General features: G+C 44.0%; 2 protein-coding genes across 2 annotated transcripts in view; both read right to left on the reverse strand.

The window, feature by feature from the left end:
- Nucleotides 1–6,964, reverse strand: part of LOC143122734 (ral guanine nucleotide dissociation stimulator) — a 66,856-nt gene extending 59,892 nt beyond the window's left edge. Inside the window, exon 1 of the mRNA XM_076283568.1 lies at nucleotides 6,516–6,964. Within this exon, the coding sequence (XP_076139683.1) occupies nucleotides 6,516–6,542 (27 nt within the window). The 5' untranslated portion in view covers nucleotides 6,543–6,964. The remainder of the gene's footprint in view (nucleotides 1–6,515) is intronic.
- A 2,512-nt stretch (nucleotides 6,965–9,476) lies between these two features.
- On the reverse strand, nucleotides 9,477–27,115 carry tbc1d13 (TBC1 domain family, member 13). The gene is made up of 12 exons (XM_076283569.1): nucleotides 27,071–27,115; nucleotides 24,605–24,678; nucleotides 24,378–24,418; nucleotides 23,943–24,004; nucleotides 23,276–23,375; nucleotides 22,739–22,821; nucleotides 22,000–22,159; nucleotides 19,874–20,084; nucleotides 17,706–17,869; nucleotides 16,025–16,185; nucleotides 14,903–14,960; nucleotides 9,477–14,758 (listed from the first exon to the last, which is right to left on the reverse strand). The coding sequence occupies exons 1-12, from the start codon at nucleotides 27,091–27,093 to the stop codon at nucleotides 14,693–14,695; spliced, it is 1,203 nt and encodes a 400-aa protein (XP_076139684.1). The 5' UTR covers nucleotides 27,094–27,115; the 3' UTR covers nucleotides 9,477–14,692.
- Between the last annotated feature and the right edge of the window lie 37 nt (nucleotides 27,116–27,152).

Below are 27,152 nucleotides of genomic sequence, written 5' to 3' on the forward strand. Positions count from 1 at the left end.
TATATAGTACAATATGGTCCAGATGATCCACAGCCTGCTGCCTGCATCACTGCATGGATTAGCTTTCTCCTGTGGCTAGCACACCTACACACACTCCTCAGCTGTGGCTAGAACACCTACACACACTCCTCAGCTGTGGCTAGCACAACCACACACTCATCAGCTGGGCCTAACAATGAAAACATGAATTATTTGAAGAAGAGATGCCTCAAATACACAGTGCAGTGGCTACTTGGTAGGTAGACTAAAAATGCGTGGTATGGTATACCATGGTATACCACTGGTATGGGTATCATGTCAAATATAAGGGCTATATTGCGTGCACATGAGTGAGTGTGCTGGTGAGAGGCGGGTGCAGTGATGAGGGGAAATGAACAGAGCAGGAAGGAGGCGCGGGGCGTCATGGCTGACAGATCTAATGTGCGTCTGCTCTGCTGAGGGAGCGTAATGAATGTCTGCAGAAAACAATCAATCCCCATGTGCTAATGAGCCTCCAGTCTGATTAGAAGTGGGTGTGTACATGTGTGTGTGCATGTGTGCCTGTGTGTGTGTGTGTGTGTGTGTGTGTGTGTGTGTGTGTGTGTGTGTGTGTGTGTGTGTGTGTGTGTGTCTCTGTGTGACAGTCTGTCTGTCTGTGTGTGTATGTGTGTGTGTGACAAAGGTTTATTATAACTGCATATGCTTAACATCCCTGATGAAATCAAGGGCGGTGTTACACAAGAGGGCATTTCTTGAAACATGAGTCTGAAGAAAAGTGCCTATGTGACCAAAAACACACGAGTGTGGTTTCTTTAAATGTGTGCTGAATGTGTGATTCAGTCATTCAGACAGCTTTCGTCAGCTCCAAAACCTGATGACAGCCAGAACAATGGCTTCCCAAGAAATTGTCACAAGGTTGTGAATGTACTACCCTGTGTCCCTGAATCATTTCATTCTTTCATAAAACACAAGCACACACACACACACACACACACACACACACGCACAGACACAGACAAAGCTAGAATTACAATATGGCTACGCAAAACTCACATGGCCAAGACTAATTACAATACAGTATCCACAAGAAAAGGTTTGTACCCCACATGAATGCATAATGTTTCCTCTGTGATCCACCACAGACCACAGGGCATCCACGCCCTCTCTGACGTCCAAGATACGGGCCGAGGCAGAGAGGGGGATCTTTGAGTGCGGCAATAAGCACAGGAGCAGCCCGCTCAATAAACCTATTGTCCCTCTGTCCTTGTCCCAGGAGGTGGCCTTTCGCTGGTTGTTGGACTGCAAGAAGAGTAGGGGTAGGCAGCCATTGATTGCTTGAGTGACATTTTGGGTCTGGTGGACAGACCGAGGGGCGGGTTCTGCGTCAGGCCCCTTGAGTCACGCTACTCAAAGGGCATTATTTACAGCAGGGGCCAATAGCCGCCGAGGCCATTGTGAAGCGTCATTCCCCTCACGTTCTATTACTGGAACACAGTGGAGTTGGAGCTTGTGCTCCTCTGTAATTACCGGTATGGACTGGGTGAGTGGCGCGGACGCTTTTATCCACTCGCGGTGCACTCATCGGACAAATAAGATGGGAGATGAGGTCATCTTAAATCCTGGCTCTCGGTCAGGACTCTGTCTTTGCCCATACTGACTAAGGAACTATAAAAAGGAACAATTTGCATTGTGCTCATCATAATGACTTCTAACACTGTACTTGTTCTAACGTTGTAATGGGTTTTTAGTTGAACGCAGAGGAGTCTATATAGAAATCAAGAAGGATATTATTGTGAAATCATGCCATTACCAAGACAAACAGTGCCTGAAAGAAATGCCAGATATAAACACCGAAACTGGCGAGCCCCTTGACACATCCCGTACTGGGGACAAAACATACCCAGTCCACTTCATCAGGACTTAAGCACTAACAAAAACACCAGGACAACTGAGCTGTTACAGCTGTGGGGGCGCAGCTTGTAATTCAGTCGTAAAGCACAGCCACCTCGTTGCACAATGGCTGGACCCCCGACAGCAGTGGGGAGAGAAAGCCTTTGACTAAAAGTGTGTGTCTGTGGGTGAGAGAGTGAGTAAGAGAGAGAGAGAGAAAGAGAGAGAGAGAGAGAGAGAAGTAACCAGCTGCCACTTCATCTGAGCCGTCTACGGCTCATTAACGTGGGTGACAGAGACATCTACTGGACATTCAGGGGCATGACCAGGTGTCGGGAGCTAATCCATTGTTCCAGCACTGTAATCCGAAGCATATTATTTTCCATGTGTGGACCTGCTCTGCTGATGCACAAGCTGGTCTGGGGCCCAAACGAAAGCTACTGGCGTGAGGGACAGCGGTAACATTGAAGTTAAAGGGACGTTTGTTGGCAGTAATCGATACAGAACGGCAGACACAGCACGCTTGGAAAGCATAGCTGGCCAATGAGAGGATTATTACATAAAAAAAAAAAACATCATCTGAAACCTTGGCAGTGAAACAGTATCTAAGACGGTCTCTGTCTGTCTGTCTGTCTGTGTGTGTGTGTGTGTGTGTGTGTGTGGGTGTGTGTGGGTGTCTGTGTGTGCAAGCACATGTGTGTGTGTGTACTCCAGCGGGAGACTGTCTGGCCACCAGGTTGGACGCTAGCTACCCTGAGGCGAGGCTCCAGTTCGGAGCGGCCAGGCCCAGCAGGTGTGCACTCCAGCCCAGACCGGCCCGCCGGAGGCTGGGGGGGTGCTAGAGTGGGTCAGAGAGAAGTCCCCCCTCTTTCCCACACTGGCCCGGTCGGCTGGGCCTGGTGCCAGGCAGGGGCTTAGCTCCAGCGGACTGGCTGTCTGGCCCGTGTACATAGCAACCGGAGGGTGAGGGGCCAAATTAGGGGATCGGGATGTGGGGAGGGAGAGCGAGAGGGAGAGCGAGAGCTCCGGTTAACAAGCCCTGTACCCTCTCACAACAGACACAAAACTGAGAGCAGGTCAGTGAAGGTCCAGATCAGAGAAGATAAATAGACACATGGAGCTGTCTTGCCCTGTTTGACCGCATGGATGTAGTGCATCACATACTCCCAGAGCACAACCTCCCAGACACAGAACCATGCCAATGCATCAACTCCCACGCACACGCACACCAGAAAACCTATTTAAATCTCCTTCACAAAATGCCTTCAGCAGCTGAGTAACCTCACTCCCTTGGGAAAACTTCCCAAGATGCACTTGGGCTGAGCAGACAGTCCAGTGACAGTCAGGTCACAGCCATTTCCTGTCTCCTGTTACATCCCCAAATGTGCTCTGATGTGGTTTCGCAATATACGGTATACATGGGGTGGGTTAATCCTCTATAGAAGATAGAGAGGAAGCGTCTCCAAAGACAGGTCGGCATTCCGGGGCAAAACAAATGGCCAAACTGATTAGAAGACAAAAGCACACGACAACAACTGGGCTGCTCTCCAGCAGACAAACCCTGAGCCAAGAGCCCCGAGTGTGAAGACTGAGGAACAAAAAGGGCACCACTGAAGCCCGCCTGCAAACGCCTGCTGGAAGACATCACCTTCACTAAGCAGAGCACGCAGGTTGACAACACAGCCTTTGGATGGATCGCACACACACGCATGCCTAAGAGCCCAGATTTGTCAGGTGAGGAGTAACTCTGCATGGAAGTGTGGGCCAATGTCTATCGATCGCAGCCGGATGCTTTCCAGCGCCAGTCAGCCAGCGCACACCACACCACACCACACCGCACCGCACCGCACATCTCCCCCTTATCTATAATTCATCAGGGCTGGACGGAGCCCAGAGTGACTTTACACGTCCGCGTCTTAACCTCCTGCTCCCAGGGAGAGGGGGGGTGGAGGTATGGGGGGTGGTGGTGATGATGAGGGGAGGCTGCTGGAGCCAGAGCTGAAGCCAGAGCTGCTGGAGCCAGAGCTTTCCCGGGCAGGCCAGCGGCACACAGACCAAGGCCAGACCCTAAGGCCAGACTTTAAAGGTCTGTAAAGGTTTATGGTCCAGCCACAGTCAAGCTATTACTGTGTAATACACCCACTAAGAACGTAAACACACTGGCACACACACACACACACGTGGGCACATGAACATGTGAGCACAAACACACAGACACACACACAGACACAGACACAAACACACACAAATTGAAATACCCATACACACAGCACAGTAGGCTACCGTGGCAAAATAAGAAGCCTACTTAATAGCTAGACCAAAGGCTGGATAATGCCATACAGCTGCAGGGCAACTCCCATCACTCCCTGGGCCAAATTGCAGTGAGTTACCATGCAGAAAAGCATCTGAAGATCTTAGAGGTAATATCAGCGATGTATAATGCATCGAGGTGTATTAATAAGTTATTAAGAAGTCCTTGTCTGGGGAAAACAAGGAGTAAGTGAGTTCAGTGGGTCCAAGGCACTGCCATGTGCAGGGATTTTTAGAGAAAAAGGAAATGGAATTAGAACCAGATGGGAAATAAACAATGCAAGGTGGAGGAGACTGTGTTGGTGGTGACCAGCGAGGTTAAGTCTGGAGAATTTGCTACTACTGTTACAGACATAAAAACAGAATACATACAGAGGAATTCTTAGAGAGGATGCACATTAGTACAGCTACATTCACACTTTGATTTTTTAACAGATTATTCATAGGATACAGTATAAGCTTCAGAAGTGTATGTTTGATTTTTTTTTTCCATCCATTGCAACCCAACCAATGTGTCCATGGTTTACAGAAGGAGAAGAATGCTTTTCAGGGTTGACATTCACTCACATCCATCTTCTGTTTAAATAGCCCTTTCAGAGTGATTCAGACACAGAAACATTACTAGTCGAGCATCTTTGTCTGAGACACAGTGAACATCTGATTTCTGGATTTCTTAAGCACACACATCCTTAATGTACCCCACCCCACATAACATGAAGAAGGTCTTGCCCTGGTCTGATAGGGCTGTTTCTGTGCCACACAGGGGGCCTGATGTTATCCAGGAAATGGAATACAAGAAAGATGAGGAAATCTATTATCAAACCACTGCAAACTGGGTTCACTGGGTTCACTAAGAATGCTAACACAGTTGCCTAAAATAGCTTACACTCTTCTCAGCACACACACACACACACGTCAGCGTCTGTCCAACCCCAGCCTAATGCATGCATGGTGGAAAGAGGTGGACCTATGAATCTAGAAGCACAAGGTGACAAGCTCTGGAACTGCAGGGACAACACACACACACGCACGCACACACACACACACACACACACACACACACACACACACACACACACACACACACACACACACACACACACACACGCTTGCCCATGCATGCATGCACCTTTACCCGCATACAGAACAGAACCACACACATATATATTACACAGGCCAAATACCTCCCAAAGCCTCCTCTCATCAGCTAAGTCTGCCTTCATTAATAACGAAGACTACTGAGACCATTATGCCAGAATAAAAACATTCATACAACTTAATGATATCACTGAAAGCATTAATGACACAGCCAAATCATTAACAGCAATACAGGATGAACAACAACAGAAAACTGCTATCTGGCAGGATGCTCTTCAGGGGAAGGTAGATCTCTCTATAAGTGACAAGACATGTCTTCCTGTAAATTAGGCAGTGGGTGGTGCGACTTGAGTGGAATCACCATCCTGTCATCCTGTCAGTGATGGGTGACTATCCTCACCCTTCCCGTGGCAATGACCGACCCTGCCTACATGTCATCCTCTAAGCGCCTCCTAGAACACAGCCTTGAAGACCAGATGTACGGCTGTAGCACTGCTCAACTCAAAAAGAGAAAAACAAATTCAAGTATCCGATCCAGTATCACATTCAGTAAGCACGACGTTGAATTTTGAGGATGGATGAACCCAATGAAGTTTAATGAAGAGACCTTTGTGTCTGAACTATTTTTAGTCCTAAATTGGTGAATGAAGATGAGGCCCACGGTCATAAAGCTATTCATATTGGGAGGTAGAAAATACCGATATGTATATTTTTTTACACTGTGGTAATTTAAGTGCTCCCAACTTTTGTCCCTGTTCAGTTTTCCACCTATTGTTAGAACGAATTAACAATGTCCGTGAGCGCATCATATTGGAACGGACAAGTCCTGTGATGCGTCCGATTCCCCTCCGTGCGCTGCCCAGGTTCCGCGTGCCATAACAGCTCCACAAAAGCCATGGCCTCGTGCCAGCCCTGTAATCGCTTTTGTAAAGACCATACAATGATGATTCTCAGCCTAGAGCGATTGTTTGAATAGGGAATTGTTATGGTAATTTATTTTAATCAGTTCTAGCAACTGCGCCCAAGCACGACGTTGTTTGTCCAAACTCGTTTGATTGTTGTTTTGTTCTAATCGTGAGGGGAAAAAACAACACACTACTATTTGCAAATTTGGATTTGGATTTGGACTCTCGCGTAAAAACACTGCGCATGCGACGAGAGTGGCTAAAGGAATTCTAATAAATAACTTCTGGAGTTACAACAGCAGACACATTACCAGGCAAATATTATCCACGTACCTGAGTATCGAGCATCATCATCATCATCTAGGATTCATAGCCTCTTCCTCGTCTTTTTCCTGACAAATCTTGATGCAATCTGAAGCTCTTTTATGATCCCTCTCGCCACATTTTGAGCGAAACAGCAGAAACCCCACAGACTGTGGACTTGGAACGTGTCGAATTCCTGTTAACTGTCGCGTATCTGAACCAGACTTTGTCCAAAAGAATTCATCGGAGGAACGATATTGTCTTCGGCTTGTCATCAATCCCTTAGCTGTCAAATGCAACTTCGTACAAACGTGGAATGTGATTATGGGTTTAACAAACAAATGAAGTGCCCTTGTGGATGTAGACTAGTAAAACACCACCCACAGTTTCATATGATGTCAAAAGCAATAGGCATGGTCTTCCTTTCCGCCGGTGATAGACCAGCAACAGCCAGGTGGTTGGTGCCCCAACATTTGACAGACACTTTACTGTAACCGTCGTGATTAAAAGGACGGAGTATAAACAAACTCGTACACAATAAAGCTGGTTTCTTTTCCGAATATGACTGTTATATCCTCTGCCAGGGTCCAGTTTCAGGAGTCCACAAATAGGCTACAATTTCTTTCTTCTTTTTTTTTGGTCCAGAGATGCTCCTGATTAATTCAACCCGAACACTACATCACACGGTCTGTGGGGAGGCCTTATTCATCGGATGGTTATGTTCCTCTGTAAGCCAGTCAGTGATGGCTCTGTGTTAGGCTACAGATGACAGAAATCCGGTATTTTCGGTGTGCTGCTGGATTCCGCACGAAACAAATAGCCTATTCCACTGTTTTAAAAATCAGAATGAGGTCCTGTAGCTGTAAATCACGCTCAAACAAACAAGAGCATTAATCTTATGCCATTTCAGCAATTATGCTCAACACAGAGGGAATCAGTGAAATAGCCTAACATAAAGGTGCGTTTCATAAAAAAACCCAACTGCTCTGCACTTGGTTAGATAAAATCAGGTCATTGTCTTGCTTGGTATTCCATTATCCTACAGGATTCTCTATACTGTATACTGCTACAAGAGCCACGATAGACATAGGATCATGATTTCTGGGTCATCTTTTTCCAGTTCCAATTTTCCAGATTGCAGATCGGTGACAAACATTAAGTGAGATGTGACTTGTATGATGAAATTGTCATCGTCCTTTCATCTGTCTGCCAAGATGTGATTAATATCCTTGAATATTTCCGAATGGTTCCATTTCCAAAAGCTTAAATCTCGTATTTATCTCAGCAGTCCATCCCTCAACATCCTCCCGTGACAAAATGGACGGCCTACGATGTCTTGTTTTTAATATGTATTCATCTGTGAACAGCCTGTCCTTTAGTGATCCCTTCCAAATCTCTCTCCTCAACCCCTGAGGTTCGACCGCTCCGTGAAGGGAAATAGCCTACCAAAGATGAGCAAAACAAAGATCCCTTTAAATCGCCGTTGTAGCGTACGCTGAGGTTCAGTTTAGAATGTGAAAATGCATAGCGCACGGCAATTCAACAAGATCCACCGGACGAATCCACATCACTCGTTGTCTTGTAGGCTAGTAGGCTATAAAACTGGAGCATTAGAGCTTGCGGCATAAATCGTGAACACCTTCGGTGGATGTGGGATGACATCCAAAAGGGAGCAGCATGTTAAAGGAACCTTTTCGGATACGTCTCTGGCGTTTCGCGTTGCTCCCCGGCTCGATCCCGGCCAGGACAACAATCCACCGTTCTCCGCCAAGTGGTTCTCAAGGAGATGGGGAGTGTAGCCTAGGCTTCGGCAGTATAGGGAGACCGCACGATGCGCTGCGCCCGAATTATGCATGCGCAGCCACGGAGAGCAGATTTGACCTCAATTTGAAATTGCTACGTTACAGACATAAATAGAAGCTTTACTGGGCTGAGCCTGCAGACTCTCCACGAGTGAAGAATTAAAAATAAATACTGGACCCATTAATCAATCGCTAAGCACAACCTAAAACAGAGAGTATTTGCTATGGTGATGTGGTTTTTATTTGATGCCGCTTTTCCCAATCCCGCTACTGTAGGGTCGCTGGTGACTTAACCTCAAGCTTACAGTAGCCTAGGCTACCACGCCCTGAGATATAGTATCCTATAACCTCTGTTTTTTTTTTTCCAAATTGACACCTAGGTCACCTTTTGGCCTGCTTGGCAAGATCAGATGTGATCAATACGCACGAGACAGCGTTTTAAATGCTGCAAAGTTCAAAGCATTTTTATGTCCTTGGCATACACAGTCTAGTGCAAGAGGACGGGAATATATGTGGCTTTATAGGCCTGGTGGTAGCCTACTGATGTATGTTTCACGCGCGCGATACCTGGGCGGCTCGCGGGAGTTACCGCACTGTGCCCAAGGGAGAGAGGGAGAGACTGCAGCTGTGCTGCACGTGAGGAGGAGTTCCTGTTGCCGCAGACGCGAGAAAGAAAAAAAAAAAAAACAGAATGACATGGGTGTCCTGAAGCACTCACATTGAAGGAGATGAAGCTGTTAGGGTGCTTTAGAAAATCACTGAATCATAAAAGATCCTAGTATAATAATAAATATGTAACTAGAAAATGCACACTTTATTCTCCTCGTCATCAAGATTATCATAAGAAGTAAAAAGGTCACTGTTGCAAATGGAAGATGGGTTGCCATGGAAACAGGGAGGACTCAGACATCCCAAGGATTTGACCCAGTGACTGTGCCTACTGTACTGCAGCAGTGGGAGAGAGGGGCTGAAGGTAAAGATGGATGGGATAAAAATATGCTGAGACCTGAAACAGGCACAGTCATTCTCTATTTCGCTCTCCCTAAGCCCCCTCTCCCACCCCCACACACAGAGGGCTAGAGAGAGAGCACACATGGAATGAAAATTAGGTATTTTGTTATCGTTTCCCTTGCCAATTTGAGTAAGGCTACGATTTCTGAGAACACTAACTTTAAATAATTATACGTGATTGTAATCATCATTGAAGTATTTATTGTGCATTTGCAAACACTGTAAAAACATGTATATAACTCCAATGCTAAGACCTATGAATATTTATACAAAAATGTATACACATGCAAAATAAGAAACTTGATAGATTTACATACGGACATACACATAGCTCACACACACACACTTTCAAACACTCAAACATCCACGCATATAGAGAGCCACCCAAACACAACCGGTCCAAAATGAGTTCAACATTTTTTGGAACAAAACTACAAGTCAGGATACACATTAAAAAGAAACACACATACACTGCTTAGATGCTGCAAGAGCTACATTAGACACCTTCCACTATCCAACAGAGCCTCAGGCAGAAGGCTTAAATACATAGCAGTTTAAAAAATGAATTTATAGTAGTGATCACATCATAAAAAGACAGTAAAAATCAGCATTACACAATCCCTAAAACTACAGTCACCTCAAACCAAGTGGAAGATGACAGAGATAGGCAAACAATAGTAAAGATTATTCAATCTTTTTTGAAGTGAACACCAATCATGTTGCCACCTAGCAAGGGTAAGAAAGTGCCTTTTCCTCCATTTTAGTTTTAAAAAAACTAATTCCCTTCCTTGAGCTGTAGTGCCGTCTCCAAATCCACTGCCCCTTGGCTTCCGTCCACCCCCATCCCCCCTCCGAGCAGGAGGAAAGTCTCACGGTCTGTCCTCAGATGATGCTCGGTTAGCTCACCCTGGTCCTCAGAGGCGGACGCTGTCCCTTTAACACGGCACTGCTGGGAACCACCACCAACCACCCCCCCACTCCAACAGCTCTAATGTCAATTTTAAATGTGATCTCATTCACTCTCCCTCCCTCCTCTCTCACTCTATTCCTTTCCCTCACACCCTTCCCCCATCCCTTCTTCGTCCCTCTTCATTTCTTTCTGTCTGAACTTCCACTTCCATCTCTGTGTCAAAACTGAGGCCTAAACAGGCTGGCCGTGTTAACTGGTTAGTTAAAAGCTATTATTTACACCGCAAGGCAAGACGTGCAAAACAAAAACTGCGTATACAAAATAACCACATTTGATGGGCAGGCTCAGATTTCTCAGTAAGAAAACAGTATGGATTTGGCCCATCCTTCAACATGACAACACCTGACAGAGATTGAATACGCACTGTGCCTCTTCACGAGAGCCAACTGTCTGTGCCAAATTACAAAGATGTTGATCCAAGACTTGGGGATTCACCTTTCTTCGCTGATGCTACCAAAGACCACACTCAGGAGGACAATCTCGGTCACAACCCCTCGTGGTCCATCAAACTAACCAACAGCAGGCACTGACTCACTGACTCACTGACTCTGGATCAGAAACGTCAGCCTTCGCTGCAGATTAAATCATGTTATTGTGCCCACATCTGTCCCCTCACCAACACCACTCAATAAACAAAATCCTCACAGCCAGTCTGACCACTCTTGCCTCCTCCATGACCCGGGCCGGGCACCAACAAATGCCAATTTCACCCTCAGCCTGCTTTCCCTTAAAACCACCCCCAGTTACCCCCACCCGAAGGCCTGCCCACCACCTCTAGAACCACAGGGCCACATGTTCCTTTCCCCTGCACTGCAGAGCAGTATAGCCAAAAACACATGGCTCTCCAACATGTGTTAACCATCAGGATTTGAGGGAGCCCTGTGGTCTTATGCAACAAGCCTGAGGAGGTGGAGAAGAACAAACAGTGCGCTAGCGCATGTCTGCTAGGAGAACAGGGAGGGAGAGGAGGAGACGGACGGAGAAACGAGGAAGAGGAAGAAAGTGAGGAAGAGACTGGACAGAAAGAAAACATCTTTTAATGAACACAATAATGATCCAGTTTGTTGAGATAGATAGATAGATAGATAGAGAGAGATTTGAGTGAGGATAGGAAGACCGTTGAGAGATGCATTGGGACCTTGGCCTTCACGTTAATGTGTCACATAAAAAAACCTTGAGGAAAAGCAATCCCATACTTAGGAGTCACATGGCTGATAACGCCTGAATACAATCTAGCAAAAATGGCCACTCTCAGCAGACATAGACGAGACAACGTCCCGCATATGTGAATAAAAAGACGCTTTGGACTTCTAATAAAACTCTTGGCAAGGTAGGGCCTAATCAGGGCAATCAACTGAATTATGCTTCTGCTCTGCCTGGCTACGGAATGGCAAACATCCACCCACCCACCGCCGACCACATTGTAAAGTGAATGTACACGGCCCATCCCCACAACAAAAGGCCCATGCAACCTTACAAATGGGAAATGGGTGAGGCTACACGGCCACAAGCCAAGCAAAAAAACAGACAAAACAGTGAACGAATGTAGTGAAAAAAAAGGTCAGGTCATGTTTTCCTACAAGCCTCTAACATTCACAATACAGGCGGTCAGTTCAAACCGAAACCATGAAACACAGTTAACGTGGTCTTAACGGAAGGAAGATCAGAAGGAGACATCTTCGAGATGTAAACTTAAGAAAGAGGAAGACTTGAACGAGGGTGGAAAATGGCTGAGAGACAACTGACAGCTTTGTATATGAGTGAGACTGAGACACCATCCGACACTTGCCTTCACGCCCAGTACCATAATGACTTTTACGCCTTCACAGAAGAGGTGATGTCTCAAACAGCACAACCATGTCAAAGTCATTAACGTTCACAAATCCCCTTCAAAACAAGTTAAGATTTAAAAGCTGATTGACAAACAAAAAAAAGACAAACAAATAAGTACAGAAAAAAAAACTTCTATTGATAGCATGTAAACAAAACAAACACTGGAAGTGAAGAGGGCATATTCGAGAACTTAACCGCTGAGCGTGGCAGAGACTCTGCGAAGCCCAAAGTTCCTGTGTCCTCCATGCTCTCTCTGTGTCCTTCAAGGACTTGAGTGTCAAAATGTAGCATATGCAACCCATAATGAACCATTTTCACAGATCAGTCAGAACACATGGCACAAACTACTTCTAGGTTTGTGGGAAAAGGCAACCAGCCTCAATATGTCTTCATTGTCGAGTGAGTAATATTCATACTCACAGAAAGGCTATTTGGGACAACAACAGTAACAGTAAGGCCCAGATGAGAATCTGGGATTATCTAACTTGCCCCGACCAAAAAACAAAAAAACACTTCTATTTGTACTTTTATGCAGATATCATGAGGATATTGGCATGAAGAATAAACTGCTCACTGCAAGGCTTGTTGTGCCAGTAGTGACAAATGCCAATGGGTTATTTTGCTCAAGAGACAAAAACAAAGCAAGAAAGACACACAAACACCCAAGTAAAGTCATCTCTGATGGCTGCTGGCCCGCCTGAAAGAGCAACATTGTAGCCTCGTGAGCAATGAAAGCGTCTAGTGTGCGCGCAGAGACAATACCGGCATGCTAAATGAAAATGGGTGACAAGTCCACTTCAGCTGAAGATACATGCCCCCAAAATTTACGAGAGCCTAACAAAGCAAGGAGAGAGGTGGACCACTGTAGCTTGAGGGCGAAAGAAAGAGAGGGAGGGAGAGTTGAGTGACTTTCAGAAAAACCTCACAAACTCTACTGGCAGAGCCAGGGGAGCTGTGGGTGGTTCTAGATCTGAAAACACTTCCATTGGTTAGCGTTCCAACACCAAAAGGTGCCAAGCCAGTATCATATTAATCACTTCTGAGGAGGACAAAAACAGCCTGGTATGGCTTAGCCATCAAAGCTGACCTCACAGACCAAGATAAATTTAGAGAACATTGATCTGCCTTTGATCCGTTTTTGAAGTCAGACTTCACACATATAGCATTGTACAGCTGAAACCTCAAAGTTACACAAAGCTTAGTGAGATGAATACCACTGTTAGATCACTTATGTGTATCTGTGTGATGCATTATTGCATTCAATTTAGCAATTTAAGTTAAAATTAACAAATTCATTTCATGTTAACTAAGAGCTGGCAAAGAAAATGTAAGTGTTTCTATTCACGGGATAAATGTTTATTGTGTATCAAATAGTTTGAGATTTTAGACTGGCCGATGCTTATTATCTTTAACAATGGGATTACTAATGTTTACTTGTAAACTATTTGAGTTTGCAAATAAGTGTATTGATAACACAGTGCCTTTCCACTAACAAGGCAACAACTACTCCATATTACAGAACAGATCAGAAGGCCAGATATGACATTCGTCAGCTGTCAAGTAGACAATCACAAAAAAAGCACTTAAGCGGGTATCATTATGCATTATACATATTATGGGTACTATGAGGTGGAGGACTAGCTCACTCTCACTTTTCATTCACACACCACTTCTCACGCCATTGGATGCATGAGCTCGTAGTCACTTATACTAATCCTTCTAACTGTTGAAGGGTCAAGGCTAAGTATTAGTAGTTAGGAAATTATTCTGTGTGGATGTAGTTTGTTTTGCTAAATATATACTTCATGTAAAATAAGATTAAAATGAGCATGATGTTAGCATAGTGTGTGAAGTGAACTACATCAGATGATCTCCCAAGCAGGGAACCTGAACATGTGGGAACCCTGTTAATAATGGATTGGCAACTTCCCAATCTATAGTCCCTTATACCAAAAGGGAAAAGCACTTGTAAGTATCTTCTGATCTCAAACTCTGATTCAAGACACACCAAGGTGCATCTCAGACCAACTCAGTTGCCCCATCTTCAACATGTAGTATTCCTTCTTTTGTATAAAGTCCACAGTAAAAACACACAAAGTAATATATGCAAGGTAAAACACATAAAACATCCTCTCTCATAAAAAAAGAGATTAAGAACAAAGTAAAACCCTCTGATACGTAAAAGGGGAAAAGACGAACAAGGTGGAGTGTTTTCGTACTGTTCAACATGATACTTTTCTCCTGCATGTTTCTCTGTAGCTTGCTCTGCTATTGAGTGTGTTGGATTTCTCAAGTGTTCAGTGCAACAATAAATAGCTCAAGCCCACACACAATCTGGCTGGGAGAGTGGCAACTGTGAGGGTAAGGCGTACGTAGAGTCATGATTGTTCTTTGTTTCTTTGTTGTGTTTTGTATTGTTTGTTTCCCCCACAATGTACAGCAATGGTGGCATCTTCCCCTCTCCCTCCCAGGGTGTGATAGGGCACTGTTGTCGTCCAGGTTACCAGTTTCCATGGTTTCCAACCCCCCCTGCATCCCTTCTCTGTGCAGATGGATGAGTGGAGTTGGGAGGTCAAAAGTCACCGTCATGGCTACGATCCATCCTGAAGCTCCTTGGCCTTAGTGAGGATGGTATGCACATCAGATATGGGATAATCCTGCAAGGGAATGTTACATTTGATCACTCAATATCCTTAGTCAGGCCACAATCTATAGTAGCCTAACAAACCAAGCCAACACAAACTATTCATTAACATCCAATTTCACATTTAACCTCATTTATATAGGCAGAATCAACTTACCTGAAGTAGTCTCATGTTTATTGTAAAGTCTCCTGCCAACAACTGATCTCGGATCAACCTAAAAATGACACATAATTCAGATTCTACAAATCAATGCCAGGTAGCATATCCACGTTGTGCAACACCATTGAGCACTAGATATAGTTTTGCCTTCAAGACATTGGTTGGTTAAAGTTTTATGACAGGACAGAATGACTTTTATTTATCCCCAACTGCTGTTGAATGCAAGATATAGAACCAGATGTACAGCACAGCGGTACATAATATTACTGCGGCATGGTGATGATGCCATGTATTGTGTGAAGAAAATAAAGCAGTTTCTTCATCTCTATCCACCTCCTGCTCCCACAACTCCTTGTAAAGCGGAAGTCTTACATGCGCTCCCCTTGGCTTCTCAGTGACTGTTGAATCTTGCTTATTAGGTGTACGTGTAAATTTCACAAAGCGTTCACATTTTGTACAAAGATATCATGTTCTGAAGCCACACTCATCCTCATTCTCTACAAGGTCACCAACTTGTGAACACGATCCCTGTCTGCCAATGGACAATCGACACCATATTCTTCAGTCCCACCCACATGCACGTCTGTAGCTGCATTGCACTAGTATACTTCTGCCATTGTATGGCAGTCATGTTACACACAGCCTCGTGGTATAACTAGATTTGTTTTTTTATCATAGTGTGTATGTGTACGTGTGTGCATGTGTCTGTGTGTATACCATGTGTGTAAGCGTGTGTATGTGTAAGTGTAAGTGTGTGTCTGAGTGAATGTGTTTTGTGTGTGTTTTTGTGTGTGTGTGTGTGTGTGTGTGTGTGTGTAGACCTGTGCGCTGTGCTTCACTATTCTTCCACAATGTGTGACCATAGCAGCCCAAGCAGTTATTGAAATGTGTCAGTTGCAGTGCCCCCTACAGACATAACTGTACAAAAGTCAGTGTGCATGCACAGACTGCAGCAGTGACAACTTTGAACCGTTCCATCATAGAAGTAGTGATACAAAAAGCTCACATTCCTTGGCACTTGTAGCACTGCAGGATACTGTACAGACTAAAAGGTAATAACAAAATAATAAGCATGAGGGAATTTCACTATCCAAAGGACGTGGGGGTAGGATGTCTTACGTGAGCATGGCACAGCAGACCAGGATGAGGAAGTGGAAGCGGTCCTGGTCGGAGAAGAGGGTGTCCCAGATGCGGATCACGTCGGGCAGAAGGAACTCCTGGGACAGCAGCAATGTTAGCCAGCGGAAGGTGAAGTACTGAGGCTTAATGTTCTGCTCTTGCTGTTGGAGAGAGAGGAAAAAAGAGGAGAGAAATATGAAATGATGACAAACTTAGAAAAAACAGATCATACTGTGTATAGTTTGTCTGTTGGTGGTTGTTATACATTAGGTACGGGAAAAGACTAATAGATGTAGACACATCTATATTAGGGGTGTAACGGTTCATGTATTCGTATTGAACCGAAACGGTACGGGCGTCACGGTTCGGTGCATGCATTTACACGGAGAATACACGGTATAAAAATACATAAAACTCGTGTGTGGATTAATTAATGTCATGCGCAATTACTGTTAAGTAGCGAGAGTTACGGGAGTTCTTTAGCCACACCTAACGCTAATCTGTAGCCTCGCCTTAGCTCTGAAGCTCTGATTGGCACCTATGTTTTTTTTGTCAGGTCGTCGGTCGAGTCCGTCAGTCATTAGCAGCACTAAGGTTAGACCCACAAGAGTTAGAGGATCCGCTGGTCTCTTTAAGATCGCAAGTTTGAGAACTTCAGTTACAGTAACGTTAGTACAGGCGAAAGAGTGGTGGATAAGATGAAACTGTGTGTCGGCGTTGTTCAGCAGTTGTTGGGTATGTGAGTGGAAAAAATGCTACACATATTCGAAGCCATCACCCAGATGATGTAGGCTACCAATCACTGAAACGAGGGGAAAAAACTTCCCCTGCGCTTCAGCAGCCTTTGGATACAAATGGGGCCAAAACCTATGGCTTACATTAAATGATTTCGTAATGACAGAAAGCTATGTAAATCGCGTGGTAATTACCTTTATGTTGGGGTAACTTGTAACTTCTCACATGAGGTTCTGGTAGTGTTAAGTGCATAGACAGTAAAATAAAGTGACAACGCTAACCAGGCTAATAAACAAACCATGCTACGGTGAGTTAACGTCAAAGGGCAAAGTCACGTGACTTCTAGTTGTAGTCTGTTTATGAAATGAAAGGAGCCATTTCGTTTTTTAAAAAAAGGCAAAATAGTGTGATATTTTCACAGTTAGTAGGCTAGATTATTACTTTACACACAATAAAAAAAATATTGAGGCAAATTGTAGACCCTTCCATATACAACTAAACACAGATGTTGAAGGTCTTGCTTAAGTGGATTTTTAAAAATCATTTTTCTATGTAATTTGCACTTTCAGAAATAAGAGATGCTGTAGGCCTATTTTCAGTTTTATAGCTGATTGTCTTATTTTGTTTACAAGTTACAGATGGAGTCTGGGTACTTTTTGTACTGTTTAGCCTACATCTTACACACTTCAGGCTGTTGCAGATGGCTCAGGGAAGAGACTGTATGACACTAGGTGGTACAGCCTGAGACATGTAAAAAAAAAAATGCTTTCTGCATTTTTGTTTTGCTTTTCCCTCCATTGTACCGAACTCGTACCGAACCGTGATGTCCGAACCGAGGTATGAACCGAACCGTGACTTCTGTGTACCGTTACACCCCTAATCTATATATACACTAATACAGTACATATCCGAACAACACAGAATTTCTCAAAGATTAGCAGCTCACCAGCTTAAGGTAGAGCTCCATGTCCTTCTCTTTAAGCATGGAGTAGACACTCTCCATCTTGTAAGTGATGCCACATTGAGAGTCGTCCAGACTCTTGATGAAGTTGTCTCGGTTCTCCGACATCAGGTTGGTGAAGCAGAAGAAGGTGTCTGCCTCGGCATGTTCTGATCTCACACACACACACACACACACACACACACACACACACACACACACACACACACACACACACACACACACACACACACACACACACACACACACACACACACACACACACACACACACACACACACACACACACACACACACAGTAAATTATCACACTTATTAAAGCATCTTATTTTAGATACACCCTTCCATATAGCATTAGCTACAAATAAAAATAGTAAGTGACCTCGTTCTCTTAAGAAAGTGCATGTCTTTATCATAGTGTAAACTATTGACACACAGCACCACACCAACAAAGCAACTATGCTGACAAAGGGTATGGGGAAGAGTAACATGTGCTGATTTGAGAGGTTATACAAGAAGAAATATAGCACATTATATATTGCAATTCTAAAGCAGGGGTGAAGAGAATATAATTTGCATGTGATGAATATCATTTTCAACTCATGTGTTATCTTTAAGGTTTCAGTGCCTATACTGAACCTCAGCTTACATCCATTCATTTGTGAAGAATCCGTAAACCAAATAACACCTTACGATTTATAAATATTCAACAACATTTAAATGAGTTTGTCCAGAAATACACAAGTATATGAAACCAGAACTATGTGCATAATGTTATATAATTTATCAGTTTCATTATGCAAGACCAGCGCTGCTACCAAAATTCATATATCAGACTCCTCTCTATAGGTGAAAAGTGCAGATTCCTAACTTGGCGAAGCACTAGAGGATCTTTGGCTAAGACACAGCAAAAGGCATTTCTTTCAGATCCCCTTTTGTCCTGTAGGTGGAAGCAGACACACAAGGTCTTCACACCAAAGAGTCTCACTCAGTGTAAAACGAGGAGTTGAGTCAACACTTTCAGCTTGTGTCATAGTGCTGCTCGTTGGCTGCTTATTGACATAATATTATTTCAATCTGAAAGTTTCACTGGGTGATTTGGCCATTTTGACAACTCAAATTCATGTTAATTTTTAAAATTCAAAAACTGTCACTGTACCTGAATTGATAGTCAACCGAGAATTAGGTTTAGTGGCGAAAAACTGATCTGAAGTTCTCCATGCTGTAAGTGAACTATGTTTCAGAGGTCACACGCAGTAAACTGCAGTGAACAATTCCAGACAGTCTGCACACAAACAGTTATCTCCAATTGGACTTGATTTAATTACAACATCCACGTCAACCCAAACAGCCTCTACTTCATAGGGACAAACGAAGGTCAATGCCTTTGGCGTCACACACACACTCAGGTCAGATTATGACTGAATCATCAGGGACAGCAATTGATGACAAACTGAGACTACTACAGGTCTTTTTAGAACCAAATAAAACTTTTGAGACCACAAGGATTCAGAAGATTCTTAGTGGTAGTGAGCATAAATGTAAAATTGATCTGCTTCCACTCGATTTATAAATTAATTTATATCAAGGACATTTCATCTACATCAGGGATGACACCGTTATGATACTGCCTGGTCGCAATCTGTTGCTCAGACTGAACGGGATCCTGGGGCTCAGTGTTTAATCTAATGCCACTCACTCCTAAGTATCGTTCCAATCTTGTGCCATTTCCCTGAAGGCAGATTTAAACAAGATCAAGGCAAGTCCTCTTTCACCTTACTTTCACTGACATAACTACTAAAGTCTCTCAGCTCTGAAGCACATCTGAACAAATCTCAGTCTATCCAACTACCAATAACCTAAGCTTGAGGCACTTCTACTCGGCAGTACAAAACATTTAGAAGTTTTCATTACATTTAGAAGTCAGATAGAGATAGATCGATAGATAGATACTTTATTGATCCCCGAGGGGAAATTCAAGTCTGCATTAGATATGGAAGTAGGAGGCAGCCAGTAGTTGCACATTCATATATTGACCACAATGCTATTCTGTGTATTTATTCAGGCAACAAAGTGCTACCATCACCATTACTTAGATAACTTCTCAGCCAAGACCCAAACAAGTTGAAAAGGTGGATTCATTATCTTCTTACCTTTCCATTCTTCATTAGGATCCGTGGCAAATGTGTAGTAGATGGGTCCTACAACCTCATTCATGCCCTGCACATAGGCAATGCCTGGGTTGAGCTTAGCATAGATGAACAGGATGCGCTCCACCACCTCCCAGTGAGCCTCGCACCCATTGGGCAGCACCTCGTATTCATTAGAGGGGTACAGATTGAGCGCTTTGCCAGGAGAGCTCACCTGTGGGAGGGGAGCAGAGAAATGAGCAAGGAGACCGGCGAAACAGCAGGTGAGTCTGCTACGACACAAATCACAAAATCACAAAATCACCAGGGGCACAGGACGCAATACCTGAAGTTATAAGAAATGTTCGAACCTACAGGGGCGCCAACTTCACGTCAACATTGGGGGGGGTCACAATATAAGAAAGATGTTTTATGCTGATATATTTTTCACGGCAAGTCAGGGACATTGGAAGTATTGTCTGAGAGGGAGTGCGGATCATAAAAGCGGGGGTCCAGGGATTCCTGCCCGTGAACATTTTAAAATTCTGTCTGTTCAACACACCATTTTAACGCAGTTTGGGAGGGTCAGAAATACCTAAACAGAGCAAGCAAGCAGGGCCCGTCGGTCTTCTGTCTAACTCAGCTAGGTGAAGTGAACATTCACTGCTTGACACTACCCTGCATTGATATTTCACGTTAATAATGGAGATGTTAGCAAAACTACAGATTTTGGTTAAAGGAGATGCAGATCATCTCCATCATTAAGTTATTTGCGCAACAGCCCGTATTCTGCGTTCACTCCAGCAAGACGAGTAAAATCACCTGTTAGGCCTACAACAAATCACAATTTCAACTTTTAAGTGCAGTGGATTAGGCTATCCATGCTGTTTTCATGGACAGTTACAGGAACTTCATTAGATATCGTTGCTTCATTTTCACTTGCGCATTGAATGAGCACTCATACCACCACCAATTGTATGCCTGTATATTTGTTGACACTAAATTAAGAAGTATTTCCTGATCGGGGAAACTTTTAGTTTCTTTGTCTTTCGGTCCGCAGTTCCATAATATCATTCAATACAATAATATTTGCAATTTAACAGACAAAAGCCGGGCATAATTTCAATTCGTGGCTCTGGTGACCAGCAACCTAGCCTACTCATCGAAGAGGCTCGTAGTTTGAGAAACGCTGGAAATCATAGAGAGCTAAAGCGATGTGGGAACAGAACGCAGGTATGATATTGTTGTCACAACCGGCGTGTGGCAGAACTGCCAGTATTTACATTTGTCAATTGAGGAAACTTTTGGCTTTAGAGACAGCAGAGGGGTATTTCACAAAGGCAGAATTAAAGGTGCTCTATGCGATGTTACGCAGTTTCTAAGCTAAAACATTTTTTGTCACATACAGCAAACATCATCTCACCATCCGCTAGCTCCCTGTGCCCTGAATACGCTGTACACACAGACTTTGTGGACAGCCCAGGCTCCAAAAACAACTTGCTAATTTGCTGTTGTACGAGCAAATGCTTTGAGTAAATAGTAAATGGCATAAAGCTCTTTTCACATGGTGGTCTGATTTGAATGACAGCTGGCCGAACCAATAAGACAACATTATTAACATCAGAATTAACTAAGCCTGGCTGTTAGCCTGGTAGGGACCAGGCTAGCTGCACAGAATAAATTCCCATGGTAACTATCCTAAAATTCAGACAGGATAACCAAAAATCTTAGCTTAATCCCTTATCTAGGTGTTGTGAAATACGCCTCTGGTCATTTTAGGTCACAAACAGTACCCTGGGGAATAACCACGTCAAGTCTTCAACCCATTTAATACTCACAAAAACATTTCAATATTCACTGTAAACAAACACAGCACCCAGTATGGACACTCTCAGGCTTTGTGTACTCACCAGTCTTCCGCGCGCGTGCACTGACTCACTCTATGCATGACAACTCCATCATAAACACAACACACACAGACAGACTCACTCTCACACACCCAACCCTCTAATACTCACCGGACTCTCACTGTGGACAGACTGACCGAGGCAAAGAGAAGACACATCTCATCAACAACCCCTTTAAAAATGCTTTTTGAACCGAATCAAGGGCTACACAGGGTAGACGCAGAAAGACACACACACACTCACGTTGGTGACTCCGCTGCGGTTGCGGTCCACAGTCTGAGATTTGAGGGTGGTTTGCTCCACACGGCGCCGGAGGGTTTCGTAATCGTTCTGAGGGTCCAGGATGAGCTTGCAGGGGAACTCTGTGGGCCTCTGGAAGAAGGCCATGTCAGGATACAGTCGCCTGGAGGAGGCGCACACACACACACACACACACACACACACACACACACACACACACACACACACACACACACACACACACACACACACACACACACACACACACACACACACACACACACACACACACACACACACACACACACACACACAGCATAGATAAAATGTGTGACTCATGGAGATAAAGGTACTTTTCTTGACAATTACCGGTATGTTACTTTTTAAACCATGCCTTTTAATGCGTTTTAAGGTTAACTTTTAGTGCACAAGCCATATGTGCTCTAATTTCTTTGTAACCAATTCCTTTATTGCAATTAGATAAATTAGGTTTTTATAGGATAGGAAAAGCACATACAAACGATAAACTTTTCATTCAAAGGTGAATCTCATCCCATCAAAATTTTTTTTTTTTTTTTTTTAAATCTACCTTTTGAAAAACACCATCTTCCAACTCTCTACCTTTGAGAACCTTTCAGTAATGCATGACCTGTTAAAAGGATCTAGAGGACACGTTTGGGGAGAGAAAGCTCCTTTGGATATCAAAGGAAGACTGAGCTCCTTTGGTGTGTCTATAACCAACCTGACATCTTTATCGATCTGAAGCAGAACCTCATTGTCTTTGAAGTAGTTGTTCCATCTGCTGTCAGGGTTTGGGTTCAGAGGCTGAGAGAGAGAGAGAGGAGGATGGAGAGAAAGAGAGGTAGAGAGGTAGACAAGGAAAGAAGAGGGTAGAAAGCTGAGACAAGCTGAGCTACAAATGAACTCAACCAATCACATCAAAGTTGTGACTAGATGATGGTGCATCTTGTGTTCCCCGTTGGGTGCGCTAATGAGTCTTATGCAATATGCCAGCATATAGAGCAATAGGACTGCAGAGCCAACATCTATGCACATACCGGCCAGCCCAGTGTTTCTGAATATGTGCAACTTCCACATGTTGTCGGATGGTAAAAAAACAGCTTACATACACTACCCACTACACAAAAAGAGTGCACTTACACTTACACATTTGCATTCACCCACTCCACACTTCTGTGCTACTCTGTCAATAAACTAGCGAAAACGCCTCCAGTCATCGGGTCCGTGCCACTATGGGGATATTGGGGCATGCACTTACGTGGTCCTCCAGGGTCACGTCCTCTCGGGAGAGCCCCAGGTTGGCCTTGGCAATGCCTGGCTGGATGATCATTTCCTTCAGGAACTGGCAATACAGCTCCCTGCGCAGACAGGTTACACTAGTGAGCGGGCACATCATCCAGCACCGACACTCTTTAAACGAGGGGGCAAACAAGGCTAGCAGAACATGTTAGTGGGTGAACAACTCGCCTGTGTCAAGGATATTTGATACGGGTGTGGAGCACAGGAATAAGCTGTTCGACCGTCATCCAACCCAGATGAATCATTTCAGCGCTAAATTAAAAGGAAGGGGGCCAGTGGGAACTGTGGGTAATGCTGAATAATTTAAGGAGAAGCTGAATGCCTCATGCAGCCAACCATGACTCATCGTGTGTGTGTGTGTGTGTGTGTGTGTGTGTGTGTGTGTGTGTGTGCGCATGTCTGTGAGCATGTGTGTGGTGGGGTTGTGCAGCATTCATGGGCATGTGTGTCTGAGTGTGTGTGTGGTGGGGTTGTGCATTTGAAACCAGCCAGGCCCCCGAGCAACAACAGCATCAGCGGAATCTACGGTGGAAAGTGAAAGCCCTGGCCAAACTCCAGAGGGTCAACCAATGACGCGGAACCTGATCAAAGCTGTGGAGGGGAACCTAGGCTGCCCCGCTTCTTACCTCTGTTTTTCCAAGAAGGACTCCCATAGCAACTGATCCAGGGGCAGGTAGTTTAACAGGATCTGAGAGTGAAAGATAAGTGTGAGTTTATTGTTCCCACACCTAGACTAATTTGTGTCACTAGACTAACTGTCTGTCATGAGACTGAAACAAGATGCACAACAAGCTTGTCTTTGAGTCTGAAGTCCAACACAGCACACATAGATACCTGTAATGCTTAGCTAGACTGTAATTAGGGTGCTTATGCAACTCTTCTTCAATCACACGCCTGTCGTACCATCTTCAACATCATCCATCAATCACTACTGTCCTCGCCTGGTTTATAATATCTAATTTTATTAGCAGTTCAAACTACAACTAAACATGTAAATACCCCATGGAAAGTCTATGGAAAGTTGTAAAATCTAATCATACAGCCTCTCAAGATAAATTTACCTTCCAACACAAAGCACGGATTCCACCTTCAAAGGGGATTCCTGAAAGAGAGTTGGGGGAGTCATGTTATTCCAGTAGACCATATCCATACTCTTTCCACCGTCAGTCACAAATATGATCATGTATAGCTCACTGATTGTAATATGGCTATAGCCTGGTTCCTGAAGACAAATAAAAACCTCTGCAGCCTTTGCAGTAAAGGGCCAAGGCCTCAGCAAATGACTCACCACTAAAGCAGAGCTCACGAAGCCCCTTCAGGTTGATTTTTTCCTCTCCCAAAGCCCCCTTGAATTCCTGGATCCTTGGAACACCAAGGTAAAGCACCGTTACAAAATAACTCGTAACAACAGCCATTTCTGTCTGAAATGGAACACCTACAGCGTCTCCAAAGAGACTACCCAAATAACTTTCCATACACACTGCATATTTAACGTACTGTTATATTAAAAGGGATTTAGCTCATATGTGAGGTGTAACACCTGCGGTGTAACCTGTAAGCCCTGTACATGAACTGATGAAGAGGGAGAGGCGTTTAAACCCCAAGGCCATTCCACACACAGGGACAGGGCTTGATCAGGTTTTGCACTAAGCTCAAGATAGATAAAGAAGGATTGAAGAAAGGAAATGATAGAACGCTGAATCCTGAAGGGAGCACCCAAACTGTGCAGTTTATTTCAACACACCAGTTCTCCAGCACTTTTTTAATGCTTCTTTGAGTGTGTGTCACGTTTTCCTTCACTGCTCTGTTCTCACTCCAGTCATGAAAATGTCTGACACTAGGACAGAAACACTAGTGTCGAGATAAATGTCTTCGCCAACGTTAATGCGTATTTTACGCATACCTAGTGAAGGCCCAGACACAGACAGAGTGAGTGTCAGTATGTTTGTGGGCTGGAGCAGGATCACAAGGACTCCACCAGGAGCATCAGAGGAAAGAAACTTTAATAGGCATCACTTCCCTCATTATGTAGTTATGTGAAAATAGCACCTCTTTCAATCCCACATGTGCCATTTTGCCTTCTAGATTCTGCCTCTTGAGGGGATAGAGCCCGACACAGGAGCAGGTGATCAATAAAAGCTCTCCATTCTGTGTCAGCTGACTATCCAGGAAGATCACAAGACATGGATGAGGTCATATTTCCCTGAACAGGGCAACCGATTTGATTCCCTCTCAGGGATGTGCGGCAGCAGTCTTGTACTGAGTAGCAATCACAGGCAACATAGAGTGATTTCATTGGGGTCAACTTTTAGTAGGCTGCAAAAACTGATGATGTTACAGTTTTAATGAAACATTAGTATCATAGACTGCACATCCCCAGTAATGACAACTCTTTCCTCAAATGTGACCACGACATCCTGTTTTTAGTCCATTCAGAAACTGCATATGATCAGCAAGATGTTCGGCTTCATTATCTAGCAGGAAAAGAAAAGGCTTGTCTGTTTCTCACTCCGTGTTGAACATCTATAACCATTTATCTTAGACCTGCCGTTACGTGAACTTGAATTACCAGTCACGCAAGGTATCTTGCATTCAAAGATAGACCAGATAAAAAAAATCTAACAAGCATTACATTTGGCAAAGTAAGTATTTACCGAACAAACCTGGCATACAAATGTTGAAAATATTGTTTATATGCAAATGCGTCCCAAAAGCGAGGTATGACTAACAGAGAATGTTTGGGCCTACTCTTGATAATGTGATCAGTAGAGAATGCGGAGTTGTCTGCAAGCAAGAACACACTAATTCAATTTCAGAAAATTACATTGCACCAGTTCTGCATTTTTCGCCACTGAATCAAAGTAGGCTATCGGCGAGTTCATCCGCTAAACGTTTAGCAAGTGAATGAAAAGTTGTCAAATGAAAGTTAACGACACTAAAGCAGTTGTGTCAGTTAAACCAGCCCATAGCCTACTAGGCTCTACGATGAACACTTGATTAGCTGCTACATCAAACTTGCACTATGAGACTTCACAAAAGAGTGGATCCACCGCGCTTCTGCAGCATTACATCTTGTGCATCAGACGAAGAGTGGACGTGTAGATATACTAAAAGTAAAAATTCGGAGCAGCACAGATGTAGTATTAGCTATAAACTTTAATTAAGGTGCACAAAACGTAGTCCCTTTTGTGCACCTTATTTAAAGTTTATAGCTAATACTACATCTGTGCTGCTCCGAATTTTTACTTTTAGTATAGTTGCACTATGAGACATTTGTTGTCATAAATATGGTATTGCCACAAGCCAAGGTACATCGATTTTGAGAAAGAACAGCTGGCCATTTGATGGACTCTATGGATTGCATTGTCTTGTCATAGATGAATCCTAACTGTAACATTGCTCCCATGAAGTCACAAGAAAAGACCAGTAACAAGAAAAGACCAACCCATTAGCTTAGAACATTTTAGCTAAATCCATGACACATAATCACCCATTCAATCATCGAACTAGCGGCGTTTAACAGAATCGGTTAACGCTGGCTAGCTAGTACCCACATTGCATTGCATTGCATCGAGACAACGGACAGCGTCCGCGAGTGTGCTGAATAATACCAGTAGGCTACAATACAACGTGCAAAGTAACGATAACACGCATTCTCCGTTTGACTTCAAATGTATAGAAACTGTGCCTTTGTACTTTCATAATCAGAAGCCTACATTAATTCTGAATGTCATTCCGCGACGAGTAGTCTCACCTGTTTCGATACGAAGTCGACATGTTGACTTCCTCCTTACTGAAGCGCCCGGGTGCTGCTATAAAAATAGTCCGATGGGGAA

The sequence above is a fragment of the Alosa pseudoharengus genome, unplaced genomic scaffold (genome assembly GCF_046254945.1).
Source record: "Alosa pseudoharengus isolate Yale_2024_CS ecotype anadromous, Long Island Sound unplaced genomic scaffold, YU_APseudo_1.1 YU_APseudo_1.1_scf_14, whole genome shotgun sequence".
In the NCBI taxonomy this organism is placed as follows: Eukaryota; Metazoa; Chordata; class Actinopteri; order Clupeiformes; family Clupeidae; genus Alosa; species Alosa pseudoharengus.

Bases quoted from the DNA above. Each gene is read 5' to 3' on its own strand.
- tbc1d13 (XM_076283569.1), bottom strand. From the start codon at position 27,093: ATGTCGACTTCGTATCGAAACAG. The intron at 24,419-24,604 runs GTGAGTCATTTG...ACTCTCTTTCAG, and splicing joins TCGTGAGCTCTGCTTTAGTG to GAATCCCCTTTGAAGGTGGA. The intron at 24,005-24,377 runs GTAAATTTATCT...TTTCACTCTCAG, and splicing joins TCCGTGCTTTGTGTTGGAAG to ATCCTGTTAAACTACCTGCC.